Consider the following 27,650-nt stretch of genomic DNA (forward strand, 5'->3'; position numbering starts at 1 on the left):
TATAGTCAAAATTAATGTTTACCACCGTAGCTACAAAACTTATCATATAAATATCTGCTTCTATAGTGTCTCTCATCCTAGAGATGACAGCCACTTGGACGACTGGCACAAAGCATGCTGCTCAATAATGAAGCAGTGGGATACGCTGGGCAAGAACAAATCCTGTTCCTATGAGAAGGAGCATTATTGAATCATTAGGGAGCACAGAGCAGAAATCTCAGGACTAAAACTGAGTCGGTCTAATACAAAGAAAGTCTGGGTTGACCTTTCTGGAATTTAAAATGCAGTGATAGCCCAGTATTTCAGACCTGATGCTTGGTCGCTAAGCCATCCACTCTACAGTTAGAACTGCTCTCAGCCTGCCTCAACAACTTTTAGACTACATTTAAAAACACTTACTATTTAACAACCTTACAAAAGCAAGGAAATGCCAAGTTCAGACATGTATGATGTGATTTTCAAGGCTGCTAGGTAGCCTCTTATTCATCAAGAGCTGCAGGTGCTCAGCACTTCTGAAAAATAGGCCATGAATCTCTGCCTCAACCCACTTTATGGTACTTACTGCAGCACATTTGGGCCCGGGTTTTCAGTGCTCCATCACACTGGCTTTCACTTGCATATACACCACTACCTCGATAGAACACGAATTCAGATAGAACGCGGTAAAGCAGTGCTCTGGGGGGGGCAGGGCTGCGCACTCCGGCGGATCAAAGCAAGTTCAATGTAATGTGGTTTCACCTATAACACGGTAAGATTTTTTGGCTCCCGAGGACAGCATTATATCGAGGTAGGGGTGTATGTGCAATTCTCTACACATACTTTTCTAGCACTAATACTTGCTAGGGCAATTCATAGATTGTAAGATTCCACCGCCTGAGGACACAGGTGATGGTTTTGCACGCTGCAAAGTGGTTAATTGCACACAAAGAAATTAGCACTGGAAAAGTAACTACACAGATGTGCACTTGGACAGAGTTGTGCAAACACACACAAAAGTAGGGCCTTGATACACAAGATCACCTACTATTTGGAAACCGTAATCACAGTTGGGTATAACTAGTTAACTGAAGAACAGAACTTCAGTATTAAACCATTTTTGGGGGATGAGGGGAGAAGGAGGTGATAATTTCAGTTTTAACATTTGTTAAAATATCGGAACACTTACGGTTTAATATGCATTTAAAAATAAAAAACAAGCACCAGAAAGTTGAGAGATGTTGCTTAAAATTAACTGACCACTTCCTCATTCATCACTTATATGTTCAGCTTACACAATATAGTGCAAGATCTAGAACTGTTTTACTACAGTAAAAAATAATCTGCAGCACTGTTTTGATTTGGATGCGGTTTGGTTTTAATTGTCTTTCAGTAAATTAAAATGGTTTTGACGTCTAGTCTAATAAAAAATAGTCAAGGAACATCTTAACAAGGGTTTATGGTAAAGAAAAACTATATAGTAGTTTATGCAAATATCTTTACTATTTATTAGTTAAAGTGATCAGAACTACAGGCACGAGCAAGAGCCATGCACATGAATATGACTTCATGGGTTAGGGCACTCTGAGTTTTACATGTTGCTAACAAAGAGATATTTTACTGAATACAAATATGCACTCCACTTTCTGAAATTAGCCCAGATAGTTTCCTGTTTCACTATACAAGGGACAAGAATGCTCAAGTGCATAATGGCTCCAAAGAGATTCCAGAAAACCAGGGGAAGAAACAAACAAACCGAAAAAGTAATGTTTTTGAACCACTGCATCCCAATTAGAGAGGAGAGGTGGCTTGGTGAGGGAAGGCAGGGGAGCCAGTTTTCTAATTTTAATAGTAAGCCTTGTGTTTTAGAGTCATTTTCATGTGGGAGTTTCTGTTTGTGTATCCCATATAGAGACACACACACACACAGGTTCATTGCTTGTTCTAGTATAACAGTTTGATTCAGGTTGTTGAAGGATTATGGATGAAAATATAGTCAACTGTTAAGAGTAAAATAAACCCTTATATTTATTGTGAAAAAGATGAAAATGCAATGCCTTATTTGCACAACCCTACCCTACCGTAACCCTCTCATCACATACCAAATCTTTTACAAAAAACAAGAAAATGACTAACTTTACACACAAACTGGTACAGTGAACCCTGCACTATGGATCCCACCTCCAAGAGGCAAGCATCTGTCTTAAGTAGCCACTTACCTTTTTTCCTCCCATAAAGGTTCACAGTATGATTTTCTTCTACCCTTAAGAGAAGGCCACCTCTACAACTGGGTTTTGCTGGCTCTTTGGATGGTTGATTAAGGCAGGTTGCACTATCTGATCTAATTTTAATATGGAGTGGAGTGGAATGAACAACTCCCCAAAGAGCAAAATGAGTATTATAAACTCTGAAACAACCAGAATACCCTCATACTTAGCTAGATGTAGGAAAATCTATTTAATCTGACACATTTTGCATTTCAAAACCACCCATAATGGATTTAACTGCACTGAAAACGGACATCTGTTAATTCTCCTTGTGAGCGAACCTCCTACACTAGTTGCAATCGTGCCCTAGATTTTTTTTTCTAGAAATACAGAATATGAGCTGGCCTCTCGCCTTGATCCTTTCTGTAAGTGGATATAAACGGATCAATGGACTAACATGACCCTCCATTTACAAAAAGTTGAGGCTGACAACAGGCGAGAAGTGAGGGAGAGAGGCCTCTCAAACTCCTTTTGGAAAGGCAAGGATCCCCCTGCACGTACACAGAGTGGTGCAGAGACCATAAGAAAGACAATGGCCGCAGGATCTACAGTGAACAGACAGATCCCTGCACAGCATCCCTGCAGTCAGCAGAGAAGCAGGGGCAGCCAGCAACCTGATCTAGCACAGGCCATGCACTCTGCTGTCAGCTGCTCCTCCCTCCCAGCTCAATGTTGGACCCACCCTGTTTGTGGGCCGAAGAGGACACAGGAAGATTAGCAACATGCAGTGAAACCTACTTTGAAAAACAATGGGCTAAGAGCTAGGGGACGGGTTTAAAGGCTGAACTAAAGATCACAGGACTTGTCCCGGTCTCTACATAGCCTTACACGTTTCTAGCAGCATAAACCCCATTACATTCATCTGAACTCCAGACAGCGAGCCCGTCGTCTGATCTGCTTAAAGAAAACACCACCTTCTAGAGCGATAAGGGTGCCTCCTGCCATTTGGCTATTTTTGTATTGCACTCGCTTTTCAAATGCCTGTGCTGAGCTACGGTAATTGGTTTTTTTAAGTTTTAAAAAAGTGACCTGGAGGATCTTCATAGCAACAATCATGTTATTTATAGCCATGAGGGCTTTGACTGCATTACTCGATACTGCTTTGTCTTCCCCAAGCTAGTGTCCTGTTTCTTTAAGAGAGCTGCCAGCCTAGCCCTGGCCTCCCCTCCCCCTCCCGGTCCCCCCAGCCCCCCTGGGAGTGCCTAGCAGAACAGCAGGCATAGCTGGAGCCCTGCCAGGATCTCCGATTACAAGCCCCTGCTCGCTTCCTTCTGCTGCTGCAAAGTGCTTTCACGAAATGGCAACCATTTTTTTTCCCTGAGCCTTAAAAACAAACCCCCCTCTTACTTCTCTTCTTCCCTTTCCACGAGCCTCACAAAGGGGGGGCGGGCAGTCACCTCCCTGCAATGATCGGAAATAGAAACAACGCTAGACACTGGGAGACACAGACGTGCTGCTGCCCCCAAACCTGACAAGAATACAGCATTACAAAGAAGAAGCCATTACGAACCACTACCCCACCCCCTCTCACAAACAATATGGAGTACAACCTGGAGCTGCATGCTGAAATGCCAGACAGCCTCCCGGTTTTTCTCGTGGCACTGGGCTGCAAAGGCATTACACGCTTGGTGCATTAGCAGATTTTAAAATAAAAATCAGCTGGGAGTTAGTTGCATGGGCTCAGTAGCTGCATGAAAGCACAGAACTGCTGTGAACATCAACTGCGTCACTTCTTCCCGACTGTAACAATCCAGGCTGCAAAGTGTCCCTCCTTTGGAGGCAGCCTCCCTCATTTTGGATCTATTTTCAGACCGTTTCTAAAGTAGCTGCCTCTCGTGGGGAAGGATTTTGCAGCGCATTTTAGCGAGACCATTACAGGCTCGTTGTCACCGTTCTGAAAACAGTCCCTTTTTGTTTTTCGCGAGCCAGAGTCTTCAGTAATTAGACGGATAAACACGTAAGGGGGTTCCCTTTCGTCTATTCATCTTCTAAAATCCTCCTTCCTAAGCTTAATGTTTGGAGGTAGCTCGGAGGGGGGGGGGGAGAGAGAGAGAATTTAACAGCCATGTAATGCCAGCATGGATCCGCAGTCTCCTTCCACAAAAAGCAGAGCTGCTAACAAGCGCTTTGTGGAGAAAAAGAAATCACCCTCTGAAAAATATAGATTAATATAGTCTGTATATGTATCGATGACACAAGAACAAGATAGCTACCGTTTTACAGACGATCATTAGGCTGTCTCTGTCCAGGACAATAACATTTGTGGAACAGGCCTGGGCTATCTGATTCTCTGCAAGGGCAAAAGGGTTTACTTACCCGCTCACCACTGATGAATGCAGTTCTGAAGGTGAAGTTGTGTTGTTTAGCTTTTTTTAAAAACATATTTATAAATATATAGCTATATAATCTGTATCCCCACTTCTCTGGTAAATTTGCAAGTCAAAACGTATCTTGTTAAGACATTTAGAGATCTTTATATGGCAATGGTGTAGCATCAAAAAGCTATAGAAAATGTTGTCCAGTTATGGTGACTGACAGTATCGTTAGAACTTGTACTCGAGGTTTAAATCTAGGTTCCTGTGACAGATTTACGCTGTACATTAAAAGGACAACCAGTGGCTTTCCAGACTACACAGAAACTCAAAAATGTTTCCCCCAAATATTTTAGTCTGAACAGGTTAGTGTGAAAACACCTGGTTAACATTTACTGTATGTAAACATTTTAAAAACATCTCTCGCTAGATATTTTGCTTTATAAATAAAATATTTTAAAAGCATCAAATTGTTTTAGCTAAACAGACAAAAAAACATAAGACATGCAAATGAAGGCTCAGAAATAAGGACAACTCCAGTAACATTAACATGAAAACTACACTTAGTAAGGACAGAATGGATTGGGTACTTACAATGTAAAAGAAAAAAAAGTTTATCATATTAAATTTTTATGCCAGAATTCACTATTCCTAAGTCTATATTTAAAACGTTACCTTATAAGCACCAAAGGAGTTAATAAAAATGGCCAGGAATTAAGTGTTTAATACAGGAACTTTTTTTTTAAATTTATTGTTCAGTCATAATATAGTTCTAAAGCTTAAAAAACCCAAACAAAAATATGTATTTACTTATTTTTGAATTCAAAATTGTTACTGCTGACATAAGGGTGTGCCATGACCTAGTTACACAAGACAAAGATGGATTCCAAATCATAAGGAAAAATCCAAATCTTTTTTATCTTCCTTCTTCATTGAGTCCTTTAAAATGTTGTCAGACATTAATACAACACTGAGAAGTCCTGAAATGGATGGTGTGGATTCAAATAAAGTATCCCCTTTTGGAACAAAGGAAAACCCAGTTGGCCATTTAATTCCATTGCAGAAAAATGGCTGCCTGATCTGTTGGCCTCTCCTTAGCTGTCTGGTGAAGGATGTTTTTAGATCAGCGTCTAATAACTCAAGCCAAATGGAAGCTGCGCGCTGATTGGCTGCGGGCTCCTGGTGCCTTTAACCAGCCAATTACCTAACCACGGCCAAATTACAAACCAAAAGCACAAGATGAGCTAAAACAACATGAAGCCCAAAGCCAGGCGAGACGCTCCTCGCCCAGGAAAAGAGGCAAAAAGAGAGATCCCCGGCTGCCTTTCACCGCTAAAACAAAATGGAAGCTCCACGCTGATTGGCTGTTGCAACCCCAGGACCTTTAATAAGCAAAACTGCTACTTTCTCCCCCTTGTTCCCGTCCTGTGCAATGGACACATTGTAACAACGCGGCTCGCCAGCCAGCGGGCTCGGTGGGGCTGCGGGGAAACACTGTAGCAGGGGGGCAGAAACACAGCTATTCACCCCGTGCCCCGGGCTGCTCCCTGGCTGTCCCTGCAAGGCTCACTGAGTGCCCCCAAACTTGTCCCACCTCTGTCCATCTTGTTTAGAAACAGTTTGCGCTAAGGTAAACGCAGCCCGCAGATTCCAAGGAATTTCCTGCATGCAATTAAACCGGGGGAAAATCCCCTGCCGAGGCTAGTTGGGCTCGGGAAAATGCATGGCCCTTTATTTCGGGTGGGGAGGTGCCAGGGCTCGGCGAGGCTGGGGGCTTCGCGGCGCGCTGCAGCTGCTGTGAATGTGCCTTCGGTTGAGGGCGGTTAGCCATTAGCCGAGCTCCATAGTGGTGTATTGTGGGATGCCTGAGAAGCAAGCAGAAAGCACACACACAATATGTGTTGGCTCGCAAAAAAAGGAGGCAGGAGCCTTTCAAAAGCAATGTAATGTAACCAGCCAAATGTGAAAAGGAGCTCGCCTTTCGCTGCAAGGAGACGATCGGCCACCTCACACAATGTCTTTCAAGGAGATCAAGGCAGGGGAAAAAGCCAAGCACCCAGAAGATCATGGCAAAAAACAGAGTTCAAGTGAGATTGGGTCTTTTTTCCCCCCTTTCTGTCTCTTGTCTCACGGGGGTGGAGGGGTTGTCTAAGAATTCCCCCATTTTAGAGTCTTCCCGGTTGTGTATTTCCCCCCCGCAGCTTTGATGTGTTTAATGGGTGAGTCTTAAAATGGGATCTTTATTACATTTTTTAAAAACTTTGTGTTTTTTTCCCCCCAGGTTGGATCAACGGAATGGAGAATAGCACACAAGCCAGCACTTCTGTCGAGAAAAGAAATCACCACTGGAGAAGTTACAAATTGATTATTGACCCAGCTCTGAAAAAAGGACAGCATAAACTCTATCGTTATGATGGGCAAAATTTTAGCATGCCTGTAAGTGTTTTTTTTTTTTAAATAAATTATATACCCCCCACAGACCCCTACCTCGCCCCCCTCTCTAGCAGTCCTTGTTTAGGGGAGGTGTGATGGAGGAAAGGGATTTTTTAATGCTGTAATAATTCATGTTGTAACAAATGTTGGAGGGTGAGGGGAGGAAAAGGCACGAAAGTTACTGCCACCTGACACAATGTATTCAACTGTCAGGATCCCAAGAAGGAGCTAAAACCTGGAGCTTTATTTCTCTGTGGTTCCAATCTGTGTCTATTTCCCAGCAGTATTGCAATTTGACACGTGTGTATGTGTGCTTTTCTCTTCCCCCTGAGGCTTTCCCGCTTCCTTGTGGTATGTCCCCCCCCCCCCCGAAATTTCTAGCAATATTATTGATGTTTTTTGTGTGTTCTATCCCCCCTCCCCTTGTAGAACTCGGGAATTGCCCCGGTGGATTGTGTCAGAGATCCCAGGATAGGAAGAATATGGACCAAAACCAAGGAGTTGGAGCTTTCTGTTCCCAAATTCAAGGTATCTGCCCTAGCCTTTAGGTTTAGTTTGGATTCTTGTTATCTGTCAACTGAGCTTGAGTTTGAAATAATGTAATGGGCCATTTAAATGACAGATTCTTATTAACATTATCTGGCAAACCGTTTAACAATAATCCTATTCCATAAAGAAATCAATACATCTGTCTGATAGGATCAGTTTACCTGTTTTGAGTTAGAAGTCTGATGCTTGATATAGCTGCTGAAAATATGTTTTTAAGATAAAAAAGTAACCATTTCCATATAAATTTCTGAGAGTGTAGAGGCTGGATTTCTCTTCAGACTGGTGTGACATTGTTTGTAGACAGTTTCTTTCCCCAGAGTTCTAAGGAGACTAACTCTGTCTGTCTGTTCCAAATGATTTAATTTTCTGTTGCCAGTCTCCCTCCTGGTTCTTAATTATTTGTATTTAATTTTATGTTTGTATAAATCTCCAGATTGATGAGTTTTACGTGGGGCCAGTGCCCCCCAAGCAGGTAACCTTTGCCAAGTTGAATGACAACATCCGTGAAAACTTTCTGACCGACATGTGCAAGAAATATGGTGAAGTGGAAGAAGTAGAGATTCTCTACAATCCCAAGAATAAGAAGCACCTGGGCATTGCCAAAGTGATCTTTGCCACAGTGAAGGGTGCCAGGGAAGCCGTCCAGCACCTGCACAACACATCAGTCATGGGCAACATCATCCACGTGGAACTGGATACAAAAGGTGGGAAGCAGATTTTAGCTCCATGCTCTGTCTAGTTGCAACCCCTGCATCCCCTCTCCCCTCTTAAAGTGAGATGCTTTTCCAGACTGAAGGGACTGGATGATTAAAAATACTAATAAGTGAATGTTGCTCCTTCCCCCTCTGTCTGTCTCTCCTTTTCTCTGGGCCATTGGAAGTCACGTGGAGCTGAATGTGTTGTCTGTTGCTAGGAGACAGTCCTGTAATTTACAAAATGCTGCCATCCTGTCCATTTCATTCACTCACACTGACACCCGGTTTGGCAAACCCTGCCCTTGCCATCACCCTCGTCCCTTTTCAGAATCTCTTTACAAATGCCTTGATCTAAACTGGTGACCGTTTTCAGAGGCTTAGAAATGCACTTCGAAATATGGTTGTAAAGTTTTTTCCTGTCTTAGAAACTACTATATATATATAAAAAAACACCCTGAACTACAGCAGGATCCTATTTTTTGAGCTCCTGGTGTTTCACTGGTACTTAGCAACAAACCCAAGTCTGGCAGTAAAAAGTGTACAGCACTTGACACGGTGTGAGAGTGTGTGTGTGTGTGTGTATCTCCTCTCTCTCTTAAAGGGACAGTAACACTTTTAATCCACAGCATGACTGAGCCACAATGGTGGTACTATAGGAATTAACAGTGCAGTAACTATTCAAGTACTGAAAATATTAAAATTCTGCTTATTATTATTGTTTTATGTGTGTTGTTTTTTCCCCAAGCATGCTAGTGAAGGACCTTTCTAAACATCTGGCTAAAAGCTAAAGCAGCGAAGTACGCAAAACGTTACAGGCATTTATTTGTAATTTTTATTATTATTATTATTAATATTATTTATTTGCATTTTAAGCATGATCATTCGAGTTTGAAGCACGTGTTGCACTGTTTTTCTTTAAGAAAGAGGAAGAGCCCATGAACACCTTTCTCTCAAAGAAAAAAAGTGCTATGTTTGTCTCAGTTAACCATACAAAGTATAAAAGAAAGTTTCAACAACCTTCAAGTGTAGTGTTTACATAACATTAGGTATGTAACGCATGTTATGTGAGTATAATGGAATAATTTTTGACATTACTGCCTAAATAGTAAAAGAACACCCAGAAAAGTTTTTTAAATCATTTGCCAGTATAAATAAACCATGACAGTGAAATGCATATGCTTTGATTTTGGGATTTAATATTTTTAGCACTATTTCATCTTAAATTGATATATATCCTGTTGCTTTGAAATTTGAGGAAGATTAACATATTCATTGAAATTGGAGCAAAAGCCACTTTCAGTTTTACTAATGGGAATTAAAGTGGATTCACAGGGGGTAAAAGTAGGTATTAAGAGACTTCTTGAGCAAGCTGATTGGAGAGTTTTTCTCTGTTTTTTGTTGGTTTTATATTTCACTTTTGTAATCCTAGAACAGGTGGTCGTTCAAGAGCTAGGAAAGTTAACTGCATGTTAAGAAGTTCGTGGTTTTGCATGTTTTAATTACTTTGGTGAAAACACGAAGACTTCTTAATTTTAAATTGCACTTTCATTTTTACATATAACTCATAAACTCTCTCTGTGCCTCTAATTTTAACCTTTTAAAAACTTGTGGCTACTTTGGTTCTTTTAAAATATGCAATAATACCAGCAATGCTTTGTGGTATGGCAAGATCAGTTAAAATATAATGCTAAAAATAGCAGTTGCAGTTTATGACATCTTTGGCTACACAGTCTATCATTTTTATTTTACTTATCCATTTATTCGCAATATTCAGCTTTTCAAGAAAGTAGTAAAATATACTTTTATAAAAATTCAATATTGGATTCCAAATTTTAGTAAAATAAATGAGTATAAAAAGGAGCGCAAGAAGTGTTTTATCTGTGTATTTAATGATCATGTGGTCAGAGCACAGGCCTAGGAGCTTGGAATTCATGAGTTCAGTTCCCAGTTCTGAGATGGACTTCCTTTGTAGCTTAAGGCAATTCAGTTAATTTATCTTCCTCCATTTCTCCATCTGTAGAATGGATATAATAGTTAATTACCTACCTCAGTACCTCTATGGGGGTAATTCAAAGCTCTGTGAAAACGAAAATATAAATACTAAGTATTTATTAATGTTTTACTGAATAAAAAGGGGAATGAGGAAGCTAAGGTATATGTGCTATTTAAAAAAACTAATTTTAAACTTACTTCTACTTTAGAACATTGATGGCAAGTGCTATAATTTCATGTGAATTCAATATTTCAAATGCTCTGGGCCAGATCTCCAGCTGCAGATTGTCATAGTTGCATTAACTGGGTGATGACAGTTTACACAAGTTGAAAATCTGGCCCAATATTTATATATGTGAAGCAGTGTTGTAAAACCGAACATTATTGGAGACTGATAGGCAGTATTTATTTAATGGGCGTTTTATCTGAATCAAGATCAAGGTCTTAATCTGGAACAGATTCTTTAGACAAGTGCATTTTTAGATACTAGTTATGCACAATTATGTACGAGAATTGGGTGTTTGATCCTGCAGCACTTACTTGTGTAGTCCTGTTAAGTGGGAGGACTCACTCACATGAATACATACTATGTGTGTGTGAGCTGCAGGTTCAGGCGTTGGGGTTGTGCATTTTTACTATATTTTATTTCTTTTTCAGTTATACATTACTTATTTTTTTTTTATTTGTAATTGAAAAGAAAAAGATAAAAACCCTCGGTAAGAAACATTTTCTGCTGTGTTGACTTTAATTTTCAATTTTAAAAAAATTATTCTCACATTCTAAAAAAACAAAGAACCCAGCCCTCATGTAAGCAAAACTGAAAATATCTCAAAGGGTCTGATCCAGCTTCTTTTGAAATCCGTGAAAAACTTACTGACTGCAAAATGAGCAGGCTCAGGCTCAAAGTAAACAAACTTGTCTAATATTAAGAAAGTGTATTTACTAGAATTCAGCGCCTGAAATTAAGAATGTTAAACACAGATATCAGTATTGCATGAGGGTTTGCATTCTTTAGAACATTGGTTTTCAACCTTCTTTTCTGGCGACCCAGTTGAAGAAAATTGTTGATGTCTGTGACCCAACAGAGCTGGGGAATGAGAGGGTTGGGGTGCAGGGGTGAGGGCTGTGGGGTGGAGCCAGGAATGAGGAGTTCAGAGTGTGGGAGGGGGCTGTGGGCTGGTGCAGGGGGTTGAGGTGCGGGAGGGGATCAGTGCTCTGGGCTGGGGGTCCAGGCTCTGGAGTGGGGCCAGGGATGATGGGTTTGGGATGCAGGAGGGGGCGATGGGTTTGGGGGGCCTCAGGGCTGGGGCAGGAGGTTGGGATGCAGGAGGGGGTCAGGACTCTGGGCTGGGGGTGCAGGCTCTGGGGTGGGGCCAGAGATGGGTTTTGGGTGCAGGAAGGGGCTCTAGGTTTGGGGGGTGCTAATGGCTGGGACAGGGGATTGGGGTGTAGGGTTGGTGCGGCTCCTGGTCAGCGGCGCAGCAGGGGTTCTAAGGCAGGCTTCCTGCCTGTCCTGGCACCGCGGACTGCGCTGTGCCCCGGAAGCGGCCAGCGGCAGGTCCGGCTCCTAGGCAGAGGCGCACAAGCCCCCTCCAACTCAGGATCCCCGTGGGCCCCCCGGCCTAGGAGCCGGACCTGCTGGCCATTTCTGGGGCACAGCGCAGTGTCAGAACAGGTAGGGACTAGCCTGCCTTAACTGGGCAGCACCGCTGACGGGACTATTAATGGCCCGGTCCGCGGTGCTGACCAGAGCTGCCGTGACCCAGTGCCTTACATTCCATGACCCAGTACTGGGTTGTGACCTGCAGTTTGAAAACCACTGCTTTAGAATGTTCATGCTAGGAAAGTGCTACATACGCATTACATCAAAACACAGGTTAGCCAGAACCTTCTTGGAAAAGAAGTGATAATTATTTTGTCCATTGTGTTCGATTGCATCTCATTTGTATTAATAACACCTCATATTCTATTGGAAAGGTTTATGTGAAAAAGGCTTCTAAACTGGCTACAGGTATTGGCAGAATTGGTGTTGCATTTAGTGAGATGAAGCTTTTCTAAAAGTTACAGTTCTGACACACGTAAACCATTTGACACTTCTTCGAAGAAAGAGATTACTGCTTTCTAGAAAGCATGGCACAGAAACAGAGCAGCCAAATAGAATAAGAGGGAAAAAGACTACTTAGAAACCCCTCTCAAGGGAGCACATTTACAGAGACTACAGAGTGTAACGACTAATGCTGGATTCTGCCCTGGCTAATTTTTTAATGCTTTCTGGTACCTTTCCCATTTTGTCTCAAAGAGAGGTGGCCTATTGTTAATGCATTAACTTCAGATGCTGTGGTTGAAGATGTGGTTGCTCCCATCATCAGCGAAGGGAGCGCCTTGCATCACTTGTCCGGCAGATTTTTAAGAAACGGTGGCACTTACCTTAAGTGTTGCCCTGGCCTCCTTTGATGGAAAGATGTTGGCTGAAATGGGGGCTATTAAGAGGACTAACTGTGTCTGGGGAAGGCTTAATAAAGAGACTTTCGATGTACAGTGTGTGGCTTTTTTTTTTTTTTTTTTTTTTTAATAAACTTTCATTGTGGTTTGTGCAGGTGAAACCCGTATGCGGTTCTATGAACTGCTGGTTAATGGTCTTTACACTCCGCAGACCCTTCCTGTAGGCAATGAGCAGGATGTCTCGCCACCTGTGAATGAAACTCAGCAGGTACAGTGTGGTGTATTTTAATAGTACATTTCTAAAAACTTACAAGCAGACAGTGGTTGATTCAAATAGATTCTCCTATAACAAGTGACGTGTGGTATTGTTTTATTCCATCCTGGGGTAGTTTTGTCAGTACATTGTAAAAATTACTTTAAAATTCATTATCTGTATTTAAATACATTGGATTTAATAACTGGAACTTGCTAGAGCAAATTTAATTCTTTATAAGTGTCATGTGCAAATTCACGCTGTGCCTAAGTGAATATTGTGAGTGATCTGTGTCCTGTTGTAAATATACAGAACCAACTAAATGCATCCTAGTAACTTTAGTAATTTCTGTAATTAAGGATGCCAGGCCAAATCCATTCATCAGGTCCCCCTGTTGAAGTCCGTGGAGTGACTTGCAAGGATAAACTTGTCCTCTTTTCCTTCACTTTAAAGGTTATTCTAGGTTTTTGCTAGAAGATGGGAAAGATGTGTGTTTTGAATTTTAAAGGTTAGGGTATCTTTTCTGCTTTTTTTTCTCTTTAAAAATATCAGGAATGCCCATCCTGGTTCCTCCGTAGTTTTTCAGGAGGTTGTCTCATGCGTTTGAGATTTTTTTCTTCACACCTTTTAAAATGAAGACTAGAGGTGTTGTGTCATTGTTAAGGGCACATCAGTTCTCCAAAATGGTCATTGGAATTACTTGGTTAACAAAAACAGAGCCAAGAAGTTCCAAACTGGGGTGTCTAAAGTTTGGCTCTTAAGTAGTAGTCTGTGTAAACAACTCATTTGCAACTGACTGACAGGCAGTCACCTGCTTCTTCGCGGACCTCCATTTAAATGAGAGAGACTCTTTATGGGCCCACGTTCTGTGTGCAATCACTTGCTAGTTTGGAGCCATAGACTTCCAAATAAAAGTGGCCTGACATTTTTCAGTGGTCTTAAGCACCCTGTGCTCCCATGGATTTCTGTCCACTTTTATGTAGGAGTCTGATTATGGATTTAGGTGCCTGAGTTGAGGCATCCAGGTTTGGAAGTTTTGGCTTTAATAGTTTTAAACATTGTAGCTATAAATCTTTTCCTCCCTCTCAGTTGCTCACCTTTCTCTCTTTTTGATTCTTATTATATCCTCATTTCACTAGTTCTCCAGATAGACAAGTCTTGAATACTGAATGTGAACACCAAACTGTTCCCCCCTCCCCCCCAATCTCCAAAGTCCCTCAAAGCAAAACCTTTCAGGTCATCTTTCTCCATCATAAAGAGGCCTCATTTCCTCCTCAGCAGGTCACCCTTAAATGTGGAAGAGTGGAGCTGAAAGAGATTGTGATTCGACTAGATAGCCCAGTCCTGCCCCGTGCTGAGCGTCCCATGTTGGGCACCTTCCACTCCCAGTGACTTCAGAAGGAGTGGATGGTGCTTGGCACTTCACAGGGTTGTACTTGTTGCCTCGTTACAGAGGATCCAAAATGAATGTGTGCACGTCCACTATTGTGGGTTGGTTTTCACAGTTATTAATGAGACCTCTAATTGCTTCTTCATTTTTTGTTTACATCAGTCACCACCATTATTGTTGATTAAAGGTCTTGCAATTTATTATACAATATTACCCTGAACTGAATTTTTTTGGGGTGACCCACAGAACAATAATTTTGGTGATTCCTTCAGTTAATATCTACCAGATTCTCCCAAGACACTGCTAATGTGCTGGAGTAATTCCAGTAGAGTAGCTTGACATTTCTTGATTTGCCTCCTCTCCCCCTGTTTCAGCCCTAAAGGTCAGCTGGTCTGCCTGCTCCCTCCTTAGAGCCCTCCCTCCCTCAGGGCCTGATCCAAAGCCTATTGAAGTCAATGGAAAAATTCCCATTGACTTCAGCGGGTTTTGGAGCTGGCTGTTATGTTGCCCTTGGCTGGGAGTGCGCTCTTGGCTCTCACCTGCAGGCAATCAAATACCCAGGGAGTTGATACATAAATTAATTATAGGAGGAGTAAGTATGACCTAAGCTGCCTTTGTAACCTTTAGAGGAGAGGGTGGAGTGAGGAAGAGAAAGTTCAACTGCCAAATCTGTATGGTCTGCAACTGCCATACCATGCAAAAAATAACTAAATCTGTAAGTGTGTTTGTGTCAGTGTATCAGACAGTTGGGTGCTGCACGAAACCTGACAGTGGCGCTGATTCTGTGGAGCCACTGAAATGTGAATTTTAATTTAAAAAGTAGCAGATAACTTTTAAATAGGAACTTTAAAAACTATTACTTCACTGCGGCCTCAATAAAATCTCTGTTTTTTGTTGTTGCTGTGTTAGAGCTCAGGCCATATCCTGCTGATCTGAAAGGGATTTGGACTGGGTAACTCTCTGCTGCCTATCTACATTACTGAACATTGATTTTGGCATGATGCTGATATGACTCATCATTGTTTGAGGGATTTTTTTTTTTTTCTTTCTTTCTTTTTTGTTACTGGCTTCAAACTTTAATCGGATTGTTCGGATAAAACCCCTCAATGTGCCTTTGAAGTAAATTTCATTAAGATCGATTATTTGGCTGTTCTGTGAGGTTCGTGTTTTTTAGTTTTTAGATTCCATAGCTGGAAACGCTCTACCTGATCATGTGTCTTTGTGAAGTTTCTGTTTAATTTTTGCTTGTTTGTTTGCAGTTCAGACACAACCTCTTTACATATAGTAGATAGATTGACTCTTCTGCTAGAGCTTAACATGTGGCAGGTAGGCAGATCGGGGGTCTGAGCTGACAATCAGACCAACACAAAGCCTGATTGACTTCCACAGGTTCTGTGCTTGCTTTCGGGTCTACTATGTGGAACTGATTGCAGGTGTGGAGCCAGTGTGTATATGTATATAGTCTGAATTGATATGTAAACTGGCTACTTGGGTCCCTTCATACTGCGTAAAACAGTCTTAACCTTTTGGTTTCAATGGCACTCTTTCATTCTCTTCTCCAGTGACATTCAGAAACCGTTGACAGAATTTTTTATTTTATTTTCAGTATTCTTCATGTCTCATGTTCACCTGATTCTCTTGACCTTAACATTGCTGCCAAAGAATAAATTAGTATTTGCCCATTTCCTTCACTTCCTCTCCTACAGACTTTTAAAACCAAAATAACGGCCTGCCTATTTTAACGGATAATTATTTGTGTATGACTTGGTTTTCAGAGCGGCGAGCACCCACTACTGCCATGGAAGTCAATTGAAAGTCTTGGTGCTCAGCTTCTCAGAAAATCAGACAAATAGTTTTTGAATGTGTATGTGTGTATATATCTAGATCTATTATTTACTTTTATTTTATTTTTTATAGTTGACTGATTCTGTAAAACGTCTGAAAGACAGTAACCTTTCTTCTGCGGGATCATCCATTACCCCAAACAGTAGCACCCCGTTTTCCCATGATACAGCCTATTCCAGCAGTCGGCAAGACACCCCAAACTCGTATAGCCAGTATACCCCACAGTCCCAAGGAACCCCACTCACCCCACGACTGGGGACTCCGTTTTCCCAAGATTCAACCTATTCCAGTCGTCAAACGACACCAGCTTACCATTACGGACAGGACTCTGGGTATAAACCCAGGAGACATGAAACAAAATTTACAGATGCCTATAATAGACGACCAGGACATCACTATGTCCATAACTCGGCAGGTGTTTACAGAGGGTCAGAACATCAGTTTAGCACGTTCAAGTCTCATCAGCAAGAGCCAGTACAATATTCTCACACTCCTCCCTTGAGCCACTCTGGTTCTTCAAGTTATAAATCTGCCTTCTCTCCATACCAAGCACCAGCTGTATTTCCCCCATCTGATGAACAGCAGTATCCCCAAACTTCCAGAGACACTGAGTACCGGAGACCTGCCCCGCCTCCAGCTGAGATCTTAGTAGAAAGTAGTGCTGCTACGAATATTGATTTTGTTCCTGTGAAAGAAAAACAGGAGGAACTCCCATCCCTGCCACAGTCAAACTGTCTTACCGAACAAAGTACAGCATCCTTCTCTCAGACTCCGGAAAGGAGTGAGACACCTGGCACCCCAACCATGGAGTCTGAAATGCAGCATAACAGTTTAGACTCAAGGATTGAGATGCTCTTGAAAGAGCAGAGAACAAAGTTACCTTTTCTCAACGAACATGATTCGGACAATGAGATCCGAATGGAAGGTAGCCCTATCTCTTCCTCCTCCTCCCAACTTTCTCCTATCCCATTGTATGGCTCTAACTCTCAGCCCAGTTATAGAGCTCAAACCCCATCCTCACGTCCCTCCAGCACTGGCTTGGAGGACATTAGTCCAACACCGTTACCAGATTCTGATGACGACGAGCCAATCCCTGGGACAGCTCCTCTGAGTCAGAATTCAAGAGGAACGTCAGAGGCCAGTATGACTCCTATTGATCAGCTGAGTAGGACATCCAAAGCTGAGACTTCTGAGACTAAAGAAATGCTGCCTGGTGACCAGACACCAACATCAGAAAAAATGGATGAGGTAAGAGAGAGAATTCAGATAAGCTACATGAATGTCTATGTGACTAGAACAAGGTAGAGCATGTACTCTATTCAAAAAGTGGTCTTTAGAAACTGTTGTGGGTTTTTTTTGTTTTTTGTTTTGTTATTGTTTTTTGAGCCAGGGTGGTTTTAACCAGGTTTGACTCAGGGAGTTGGTAATGGGGTAGATGTGACATGAGCTGATGGTCTTAGTCCGGTTCCTGGTTAACAGGCATCCCTATTTCAAGGACAACCCCTGTAATTGGTAGTTTCACGTAGGGAGCTCTAGGATTGAATAGGCCATAAAAACTGATTTCCATCGTGGTGGTGCTCATTCTAGCTTAGGGTTGAAACTTATTGGTGAGACTGAGGAAATTTGCATTACCACTGCCCATGCAGTTACTGTCCTGTGGATCAACAGATTTTTGAGTCACCAGAGCTGTCAGTCCAATTCCGCTTGCCAGCTCTGATGTCCCTTGTTAAAAATACATCTACTTTGGTAGTTGTCAAATTGTTTATTCCATCAGGTGTGAACAGGAAACAGTTGTTGGGTTCTAACATACTCTTTCCTTAAGCGATTTAGACGAGAGGTAACTGACCTACTGGGGATGTGTTCCACTGAGTCTTCCAACAATAGAGCACAGCCTGCTGCCTGTAATGGAGCATTTGGGGATGAAGGACTTCAGGAGCGTAACTATATGGAATGCTGCCAGCAGACAGAGAGTGCATTGCAGTGGGTGTTTTATTTGGTGTTTCAATTGAAACAAATGTGAGTAACATACTGTAATGTACATTTGGGTCCCAGTATAACATGTCACTGACAGTCAAAATATATATCTTCACAAGCGCCTGACCCTTCTACTCAGTACTGTTTATAACAGGATCTCAAGCAGATGAAATTATTATAATTTGAGTACAAGAAAAAAACACATTCAGGGAGACATCTAGTATTCTAGATTGGTTCTGTCTAATAAGTGAACACGGTGTAAAAGATAATTTGCTTTATTTATAAAGCATTTCTGTAATTAAACTGGCAGAAAATACTTCTCCAGTAAACAGTTGCTGTGTTTCCACCCTAGAAGTGGCTGCATTTCAGGAGCAGGTGCAGCATTCCTGTGCATGTGTGGTTTGCAAAATGCTTTGGGATTGTTTGGTTGAAAGGCACTACAATCATCAGATCACACGTTTTAAAATGTTCAATAAGGCTAATAGGAACATTCTCCTCAGATCTATTTTTTATGCCTAAATGATGACTGATACTTCGTGTGTGTTTTGTAAGTACATGTTCAAATCTTTTTGAACTTGGACGGCAGTGCTGGTCCTGCTTTAGAAGCAGCTCAACCACTTGGTGTGCGCCCATTCTTTTTATAGGCTGACCCAGTCTCCACCCCTCTGGTAACATGACTGGAGAGATCCAACGAAGTGGGTATTCACCCCCGAAAGCTTATGCTCCAATACATCTGTTAGTCTATAAGGTGCCACAGGACTCTTTGTTGCTTTTTACAGATCCAGACTAACATGGCTACCCCTCTGATACTCTCTAATACATGTTTCCTTTGACGCCCCAGTCTTGGTTGGGAAGTGGGTTTTAAACCAGAAGACTGGCCCTGCAGGATTGAGAGAGGATATTTTTGAAAAACCCACGTTTTGTGACTAGCTTATTCACAGATGGAAACTCTGCATGATCTGTTGGGCATTATGGGCTTGAATCTGCTTTCTTCTAACGACGAGCATTTCATCACATTTTAAAAATGGGACGAATGCCACTGTGATCGTTTGGGGTCAGGGACTTTCTACAACTGCAATGTTAACGTCCCTTACTGGCCTCAGAGGAGTTCCCGGTATATTGTATTAACAGATTGTAACATGGGACAACAGTGTGCAGAAGTTGAAGCCTGTGATTAATCTTAGTCTTCCCTTAACGAGATATCAGTGTCAGAAGTTCGTCTTCACGGTTCTGTTGCACAAAACGGAATATGTTCTAAAAGCCTATTTAAAAGTCAAAAAGTTGCTAAGAGTATCTCAAAACCTATTCTCCCTGCTGTTGTTGTCTTCTTACAAAAAGGTATTCTATTTTTTTTCTTCTTAGACCTGTTTGTTCAGAACTTCCTATTATTTACAAATCACCCTAAAACTATTCCAGTGCATTTAAAAAAATGTATGTGCCTTTCACTGCTCCTTTATGAAGTGTGGGCTGGGTGCTTTTTTGCTTCTCTCCCCCCAGTGACCGCCCCCTCCCAGTTTTCCAAACTAGGTCCTGGCTCCCCTCCCTTTTGCTGAAGGATTCTTTGAAGGACTGGAGTTGAATAGCGACTCCACCAGAGGCTGAAATTTGAGCTGTAGCTTTCCAAACTTCAAGTGAGTCAGAAAGGAGTACTGAGTCTTGGGCTGGGAAAGCCACAGCTAGGCATCAGCCTATTGTGATGTTACTGTTCAGCTCCAGTCCTTCAAAGAATCCTTCAGCAAACAGGGAAGCCAGGACCTAGTATTTCTAATGTGTGAGGGGGAAGAGCAGAGCCAACATTTATATTTGGGTGGGGAGGGGCCCGTGGTAGCCATCTTTGTGTTTTAAAGAAGCAATCAAGGGCAGATACTTGGAACCTGTGTTTCCTTCATAATTCGCTTTTAAAGTGTCCGACTGTGTATTGATATACAGTCTGAGTGCACACTCTGTCTGTACACACGCAGACAGTGAGGTCTCAATACTTGTAATAATAATACCCCCCAAAAAGGTAGCAGGAACGTTTTCGTTTAAGGTGGCAGCAGCTTTTCATGGGCCCAATCCTGCTTCCACCAAAATGAATGGGAGTTTTGTCAGTGGGAGCAGGTTTTGGCTCTACCTCAGAATTGCTGTTATGCAGTAACTCTTGTTCTCTAGGGAAAGCACCATGTACCCTGCATAAAGGCAGGAAACCCAGAGTTGCAATAGCAGAGGTTAAAATGAAGAGAGTGAGGCTGGTCCCGCATTAACTCTGCAAGACACCCGAGTTTGATTCCAGGATCTGGCCTGCTTCGTTGAGCTTGGCAGTGTGTTTGACTCTGAGAAAGGGAATGCCATGCTTCTATCGGCAACACCTACCCATGGCTAATCTCAGGATAGTGATTATGGGCTCCAAAGAAAGTCCTGTTAGCTGCTTTCTTTCAGCCAAGGGAAGCTTAAGAAGCAGAGCCTAAAGTGGAGATGAAATATGGGCTGTGGGGAAAGGGGCGGGGACAGGAGGAAGGGCTCCTTTACAAAAAGCACATGCAAGAATTTAAGAAAACCTGTAGAGCTCATTCAAAGTAGTCGAGTTCGGGAACAAAAACGGGGGGGAGTGAAATAGAGTTTACTTAAAATTTTATTTTAGCAAGATTCCATAGGTAACACTGAGAAAAACCTTTTGTCCTGCCTAACTGAGCGACAGTGAGGAAGGTGTAATCATATCAAGCTCTTTAAAAAAAAAAAAAAAAAAAATCTTTGCGTGGAGTTTCAGAAGCGCAAGAGTTAAATATGTAACATTTGATGTTTTGACATCCCATTTGAGCCAGGTCTTGTTTTTGCTTGAGGCCTGCTACAGGAAGAGGCCCTGCATGTGCATATTGGGGAGGACGGTAGGATCAGAACAAATCACTTTGTTTTATATTGATGGTGCCTTTTGTGTTCCAGTGTATGAAGACTTTGGGTTGTTGTTGTTTTTTTTTTTTTTTTTAAGCAGCTTTTTTTTATGATAAGAATGTCATCCGATTAGCACTTCACTTATTAGGAAATACTTTTATGTTGATGATCAACAGCCTACCAACCGTCCTTGTAAATTGCCTATGCACCTAGATACCAGAGTGACGGGTGCCTTATAAATGCCTAAGATGATAATGAAAATAGGACTCCTCGGAAATAATAATGACGAGGCTGTAGCTCTGCTCTGTACTTTACTTGCTGTAAGTTTTAGTAAAGGGTTTTGTGACACAAATGGAGATTACGTAATATGCAGTTGTCCTGAGGACACCTAAAAACTGCTGATGAAACCAGCTCCGAGAGCAAACTTTGTTTTAATGCGGTGGCACAGTTTTTCTTTGTCAGTTGATGCTGAAATGTCTCATCACAGGATCGCAGTTACTTTATTTTATATTTTTTTTGTAGAGACTTTCTACATCTAAAATTATAGATCAGCATAAATTGAAATGAGCCAAATTCATCCCTAGTTAAGCTCCACTGAAGTCATTGGAGTTCCATCCAGGATGAATTTGCCCTACATGTTTAAATGTATTTGAGCTTTTGTTCCTCCGTAGTTATGCCTAGACTTTGGAAACTTTACCGTGGAGCTGACCTGAAGAAGAGCTGTGTGTGCTCGAAAACTTGTCTCTTTCACCTCACTCACTTTGTCTCTGTAAAAATATCAGACAGGCCAGTTCCATTCTACCTCTCTAATTCCCCTCCTCAGTTTTAACTGGATATGGCATTCTTCCTCCCCTCCTGTTCTAAAGTACTGCAGAGAGTTGTGTGCTGTCAAACAGCCGCTATATTCGCACCCTAGAGTTGGTTGCATTTCAGTAGCTGTTGAATGGATTCCTATTAAAGGTCCATCTAAATTGTCCTTTCGCAGTAGTGACCGTTCAGGGGAGCAGAGCAATGCCATTTGTGCTTCTAGTACTAGAACCATCGCGCCAGTGAAGGGGGGCCACTGGAACACTCCTAGCCAGCTATGCCTTCCTGCTCCTTTGTAAAAGGATGCATGAGCTGCCTGGGAAGCTATCTCTTGATCAGGGAGTGTGGCCCATACCTTTTTGGAGCTATGCTGCACTGTGCAGGCAAGAACCAGCGCCTCTGCCTATAGTTCAAAAGGTTAAGATCCTTAAATGCTCCTGAGTGGAGCGGAAGAGACCCCTCCCCCCATGTCATCTTTTCCCCATTCTCATTCCCACTCAACCCAGGGCATAATTTGGCTCATCATATGTTAACTGCTTGGGGATCCTTTAAATACACAGTGATTTGGTTCATATTTGTTGAGGCTGGACGTTTCTGCCGTATCCTTTTCTGTAAGGCACAGAAGTTTTAATTCAAGGCAAAAAGCAATGTAAATGCACATTGAGGCTGAGAATTTAAAACCTAAGAGCCAGGAAATTCAGAGCTATGGTTTCCACAGTAGCAGTGTCTCAGCCCTCATGCCCATAAATAGCTGTGCAAACTTATGTATGTGCATTATTTGTATGCGCACCTGGGACCCCATTTACAGCTAGAATAGGAACCATCTCTGGATGGGGTAGTTGTGTGGGAAAGTTGCACTGAATTTCTTTGTGTTAATTAAAGATGAAAAAACCCTGAGACCTGTGACTTATTGCCCAGTCTCATAAGCACACCTTGTGTGATTCAAATAAAACAGGCATTTTCCTGAGCTCTGAGGTCTCTAGAATGCGATCATGCTTCACAGAACCTGCTCATAATCGAAATTCAAGAAATAGGTACATGTTGTGACCATTAATTTCCATCTATGCAGCCAGCCAATGTCAGTGTAGCAGAGTCTGGCACAGTAGCTCTGTTGTATATGTGTATGATGTCACTTATGCCAAGCTTGTGCAATGTAAGCAGTGAGAGAGAACTACTTAAACTACGGATTCCGTTCTGTCATTTTTTACTCAAACAAAGCGCCTCATAGACGACATTGTTACTGGAGGATTGGACCCTAAGAGTGTAAGGTTACTCAAGGGAAGTCAAATGCCCAAATCCATTAAAAGATTATTTAAACAGGACATTACATTTGTCTTTTTCAAATCCTCAGAGGTCTGTTCATTTCCAAGTGTGGGTTTACTGTAAAAACGGACTATGTATAATCATTTTATTTGAATGTGCTCCTTGGGACAGATTCTGCTCTTGTGTAGAGGGTGACCAGATAGCAAGTGTGATAAATCGGGGCACTATTTTCTTGGGGTGTTTGTGCGCATAGTTGCTTATATAAGACAAAGCCCCTATTATCAAGACATCTGGTCACCCTAGGATAGGAGCCACCACAGCAGCATTTAGGGACCACAAATAGCCCTCAAAAGGGTCATAGGAGAATTCCCACCCCCATCCTGGCACAGGCACTCAGTACCCTGACCACCCTTTAAACCTCAGGGTAGAGGGCATGCTAGGGGCAGGTTCATGCCCCCAAGTGCGGGGGGGGGGGGGGGGGGGGCGGGATTTTGGACTGCTCCAGGCTGCAGAGCAAACCAGAGGCCGCCCTCACGAGGCTCTTGTAAATTGGGGGCTGCGCTGGCTCCTGAAGCAGTGCAGAATTCTGAGGGTGCAAAAATTGCTTAAACGAAAGCCACCTTTTCCCTCCCCCAGAGCCTCCTGGAGGTCCAGCACAGGATTCAACCTTTGTGTGGATTTGGTGTCCTGTCTGCTGCTCTGAGTGATGAAAATGAGCTGTTACTGGTTTATATGCCTGCAGAGCCAGTACGGCTAAGAGACTGAAATGGACGGTCTCTCTTCCTCGTACAGTCTTGGATTTGTTTTCTAACTTCCAGTTGGTCCCTTCTACGAAACCTCATTGAAGGCAAAGGAGTTGCACAATTGTTACCTTCAGTCATAATTTGCTCTGTAGAATCCATATTATTGGTGATGGTGTGAGAGAGAGAGACCAACTTGATTCTCACATACCTGGTTGCATTTGCAGGGCGGGTAGTTAGGAAAATAGTAACTTGCTTCTGAACAGAGCACATCGGATATGGAGTTGAAGGGAGATGACAGACCCGGAATTGCATTTTTTTACAGTCACTTTTCAGAGTAGAACTACATAGGACTGGTGAGAACTTCAGTTTGGTTATGTAAGTACTGTATTGTGTTCATACATACATATATGCAGGGATAAACGTGTTTTTTAAATGAAGAAATATTTCACTAGATTTTTATACAAAGCCCTGATAGTGAAACAGAAGAACAAAGGAACACGTGTCTTGTTAGTAACAAAACTAGAAATGGTGAAATGCTTTTGAGTCTGACTGAAAAATAGAAAGCATGTTGTGGTTGAGAGGTCCAGTGCTTCTTTCACTGTCTGGTGTCATGCTAGGACTTTGAGGCTTTTAAAGTTTGCATATCTAATATAAGTGACATTTTCATACCCTTTTATAAATCATTGTTGCTGGTTATATATCCTCTTTTAATTCAGTCTTCTCACAGTTTTACTGTATGTGGTTTTCTTAACATTTTCAGCCATTTAAAGGAATGGCTATATATTATTCCTATTTAAATAATAAGTAAGAATACTGCTCAGAATTTGCATTGTAAAATCTGTAGAAGTTCTCATACTCTAAGGTCATACTGCAGCTTTTAAGGCTGTGTGTGTGTGTGAGAGAGAGACAGAGTGGAGGTGCACCATTATACAGTGCAAGTCCCCATCCACCAGCATTCCTCCTAGAGAAGCATGCCCCAAATGGCAACTCTGTCACCCTTTCCGGGGATGCAACATGCAGTCCTTCACCGCCCAGCTAGAGTTGCTTGTTGGTATAGAGGAATGAGGCTGTGGCCCTGCCACTTGTCAAATACCTATGGCCCACAGGGGATAATATCAGGAAGCAGAGACTTTGCTCCTCAAGAGATTTATGACCAACGCAATAGCTGGTGAATGGTCCCTGTTTTACATATGTCTAAATCCTGCTTTTCACAGATGTGACCATGCATAGACACAAAGCAGTGTGAGCTGTTCTTCTGGTACTAGAATCAGCCTGCCAGTAAAGGGGGCCAGAGGAGGACTGTGCCCAGCACACCTTGCTGATCCTTATGACCAACTCCTGTACAAGGACATTAGTGGGGAAGACTCTTGTGCTGCCTTCTCCGCCCTTTCCTCTTGTGCTCCTATGCAGGGTTTGGATATGACTTAGCCCCAGAATATCTTAGGGGCTTATTAAAAATGCTTGACTGTTATTTTTGGCATTTTAATTTCTGCTTTTTGTAAATAGTACTTTCTCTAGACCTTTGTTCCCATCAAAGTCCAACCATTAGTTGTGATGTTATTGGATATTTAAGTCTCAGAAATGCAAGTGGTGAGGTTTCATATTATAATAATATATACCTTACCCAAGAATTCCTTCAGTTTCTCCGGTTAGTTATATGCCCAATTGTCCTCAGCACTTGATGGCTGTGGAAAGTGACCAAGCGTAAGCAAACAAATTACTTGGTAACAGTGTGTGGCAAAATGAATGGCATTGAAAAATCATGCCAGTGTATTAGGTAATCTATAGAAATATTGAGAAAATAATTGCTGTTGACATATTGTGCTAGGCTGTCTGCTGCCAGCATTAATCTCTCAGTGATTTTTAAGAAAACCGAGAAGCCACTGTATTCTGTGTTCAGAGTGCCCTGTCTGTCTGTCACACACACAGCAATAGATTGACTAGTGCATATTCAGATGTTCAGTTGCTGTTGCCTTCCCTGATGTTCCCTAAAAAAACCAGTTAATGAGTAGGACTTATGTACACGTCAGCTGCAGGTCACGATTGCGCCCCATTAATTTTGGTTTTCGGTTTGGGGCTTAGTTTCTACCTAGTGCAGCAAAGGCAAAACCCAAAATGAAACCAGTGAGTTCGTTACACCCCGTGCGTGTCATACCTGTGCACAAGAACTCGTTTGATCCAGACTGCTGTCTCAGGTTTTGTTATAAAACTACCAGATGATCTTTTGTAAATGTTGTACCCATCCAGGGATAAGTTTTTGCTTTAGGTGTCTATAAAAGATTGGGAGGCCTAAAAAAGAGTTTTAGTATTTGTAAAATTTTATTTGTTTAGCCTTGGCAATGTGATTGTACTTTAGAATGTACAAAAATAAAGAAGTGCCTGTTCTGAAAAGATTACAGGGTAGAACACTGGCACATAAAAGTCAAGATGCACTAGGAAATCTAGAGATGGTGCGTTGGATTTTTTAATGTTCTCTTCCCCTAACTTGTAGTAAAATCACTTCTTATAGGTTTTACAAAAGTGAATTTTTAGTGATTTCAGTTAAGGGAAGTTGGTGGGTTGGGATCCTGAGATCATTCTATGCATAAAGGACAGCATGAACAATGCACAGAGACAGGAATGAGAGAAGGAAATGAAACCATTAGGTTTCATTTCTCTGTTTGAACCTGGAGCTGGCAGAGTTTCTCCTGGTTTGGAGGCTTGGTTGCAAAAGGGTCACACTGCTGTAATAAAATTGCCAATTTTCACATTTTACGATTCTGGTATTTTGACTTATGCATTTTGTTGGTGGGATTTAGGTTTAATTTGCAGATTTTGGTGTGTTCATTTTGATGTAATGTAGATTTATATCTCCTGTGGAGGTGATGAACATATGATAAATACAATTTATCATGATTCTTTGACCAGCAGCTCTCCTCATTTACCTACTATCCATGAAGTAGGTTGATGGCAGAGCTAGAGAAAGAACCCAGAAGTCCTGAGTCCGCAGCTTTAACCAGTAGCCTGGGAGTGAGAGACAGTCAGACATTTTCTTACACTTCTTTCTGGAGAAAGCTTAATATAATTCAGGGCAAGGATCACATAACTGTGTTTTTGTTCAAGAAATGTGTTCTTTTCACATGACTATATGGGATCGAAATGTAGTTACTACAGTAATGAAGAAAGACTCCTTCTTTAAAACAAGCAGACTGATTTTTTTTTTTTGGTAACCAAATTCCTCACAGCTTCCCCTTCTCCCAAAGTCTTTTGCAGAGACTATTATTCCAGGTGGTTGGTGTTTTTTCCAGCCACTAAACTTTAATCCAGAGCACACCAGTGATATTGCTGCAGGCTTTAGACTCGATCAGGTCAGGTTTAAGTTAATGTTTGGAAAATGGTTTGTAGGGTTGTGCACCATTCATCTCCTGTGGCTGTGCAGTCACTAAATATATCCATTTCAGCTGGAGGATGTTGTGGGTAGCGGGGTCCAACTGCATTCTTTGGTGGGAACATGGAGTTAATATGGGCAAAAAACACAGAAACCTGTTATCGTGATATGAGCTTTGTATGTTGCCTAAAACATAAATAACTCTGAAAATACAAAGATCTTTAGTACTGAACCAAAACCTTTAAATTCAAGTGAAATGTAAGGAAAAGTTGAACAAAGTCATACATTGTAGTAATAGGAAAATGTGGTTAAAATACTATATTTTGACTAGGGATCCATCTTTGAATTTGTTCAAACATTATTTTTGTTTTTTTAAAAGGGATGTGTCCAGTCAGAGATGGCCACAAATTTAGGTTAAAAAATAAGTTGTAATACAAAAATCTTTTATAAAACCTAAGTCCGTTAGAAATGTTT

At 41.8% G+C, this 27,650-nt stretch overlaps 1 protein-coding gene across 1 annotated transcript in view; it reads left to right on the forward strand.

Moving 5' to 3' along the window:
- The first annotated feature begins 6,342 nt into the window (after positions 1 to 6,342).
- Positions 6,343 to 27,650, forward strand: part of SETD1B (SET domain containing 1B, histone lysine methyltransferase) — a 64,846-nt gene continuing 43,538 nt past the window's right edge. Inside the window, exons 1-6 of the mRNA XM_054006599.1 lie at positions 6,343 to 6,642; positions 6,837 to 6,991; positions 7,418 to 7,516; positions 7,971 to 8,241; positions 12,822 to 12,934; positions 16,227 to 17,402. Of these exons, the coding sequence (XP_053862574.1) occupies positions 6,570 to 6,642; positions 6,837 to 6,991; positions 7,418 to 7,516; positions 7,971 to 8,241; positions 12,822 to 12,934; positions 16,227 to 17,402 (1,887 nt within the window). The 5' untranslated portion in view covers positions 6,343 to 6,569. The remainder of the gene's footprint in view (positions 6,643 to 6,836; positions 6,992 to 7,417; positions 7,517 to 7,970; positions 8,242 to 12,821; positions 12,935 to 16,226; positions 17,403 to 27,650) is intronic.

This window comes from Malaclemys terrapin, chromosome 16 (genome assembly GCF_027887155.1).
Source record: "Malaclemys terrapin pileata isolate rMalTer1 chromosome 16, rMalTer1.hap1, whole genome shotgun sequence".
NCBI lineage: Eukaryota > Metazoa > Chordata > Testudines > Emydidae > Malaclemys > Malaclemys terrapin.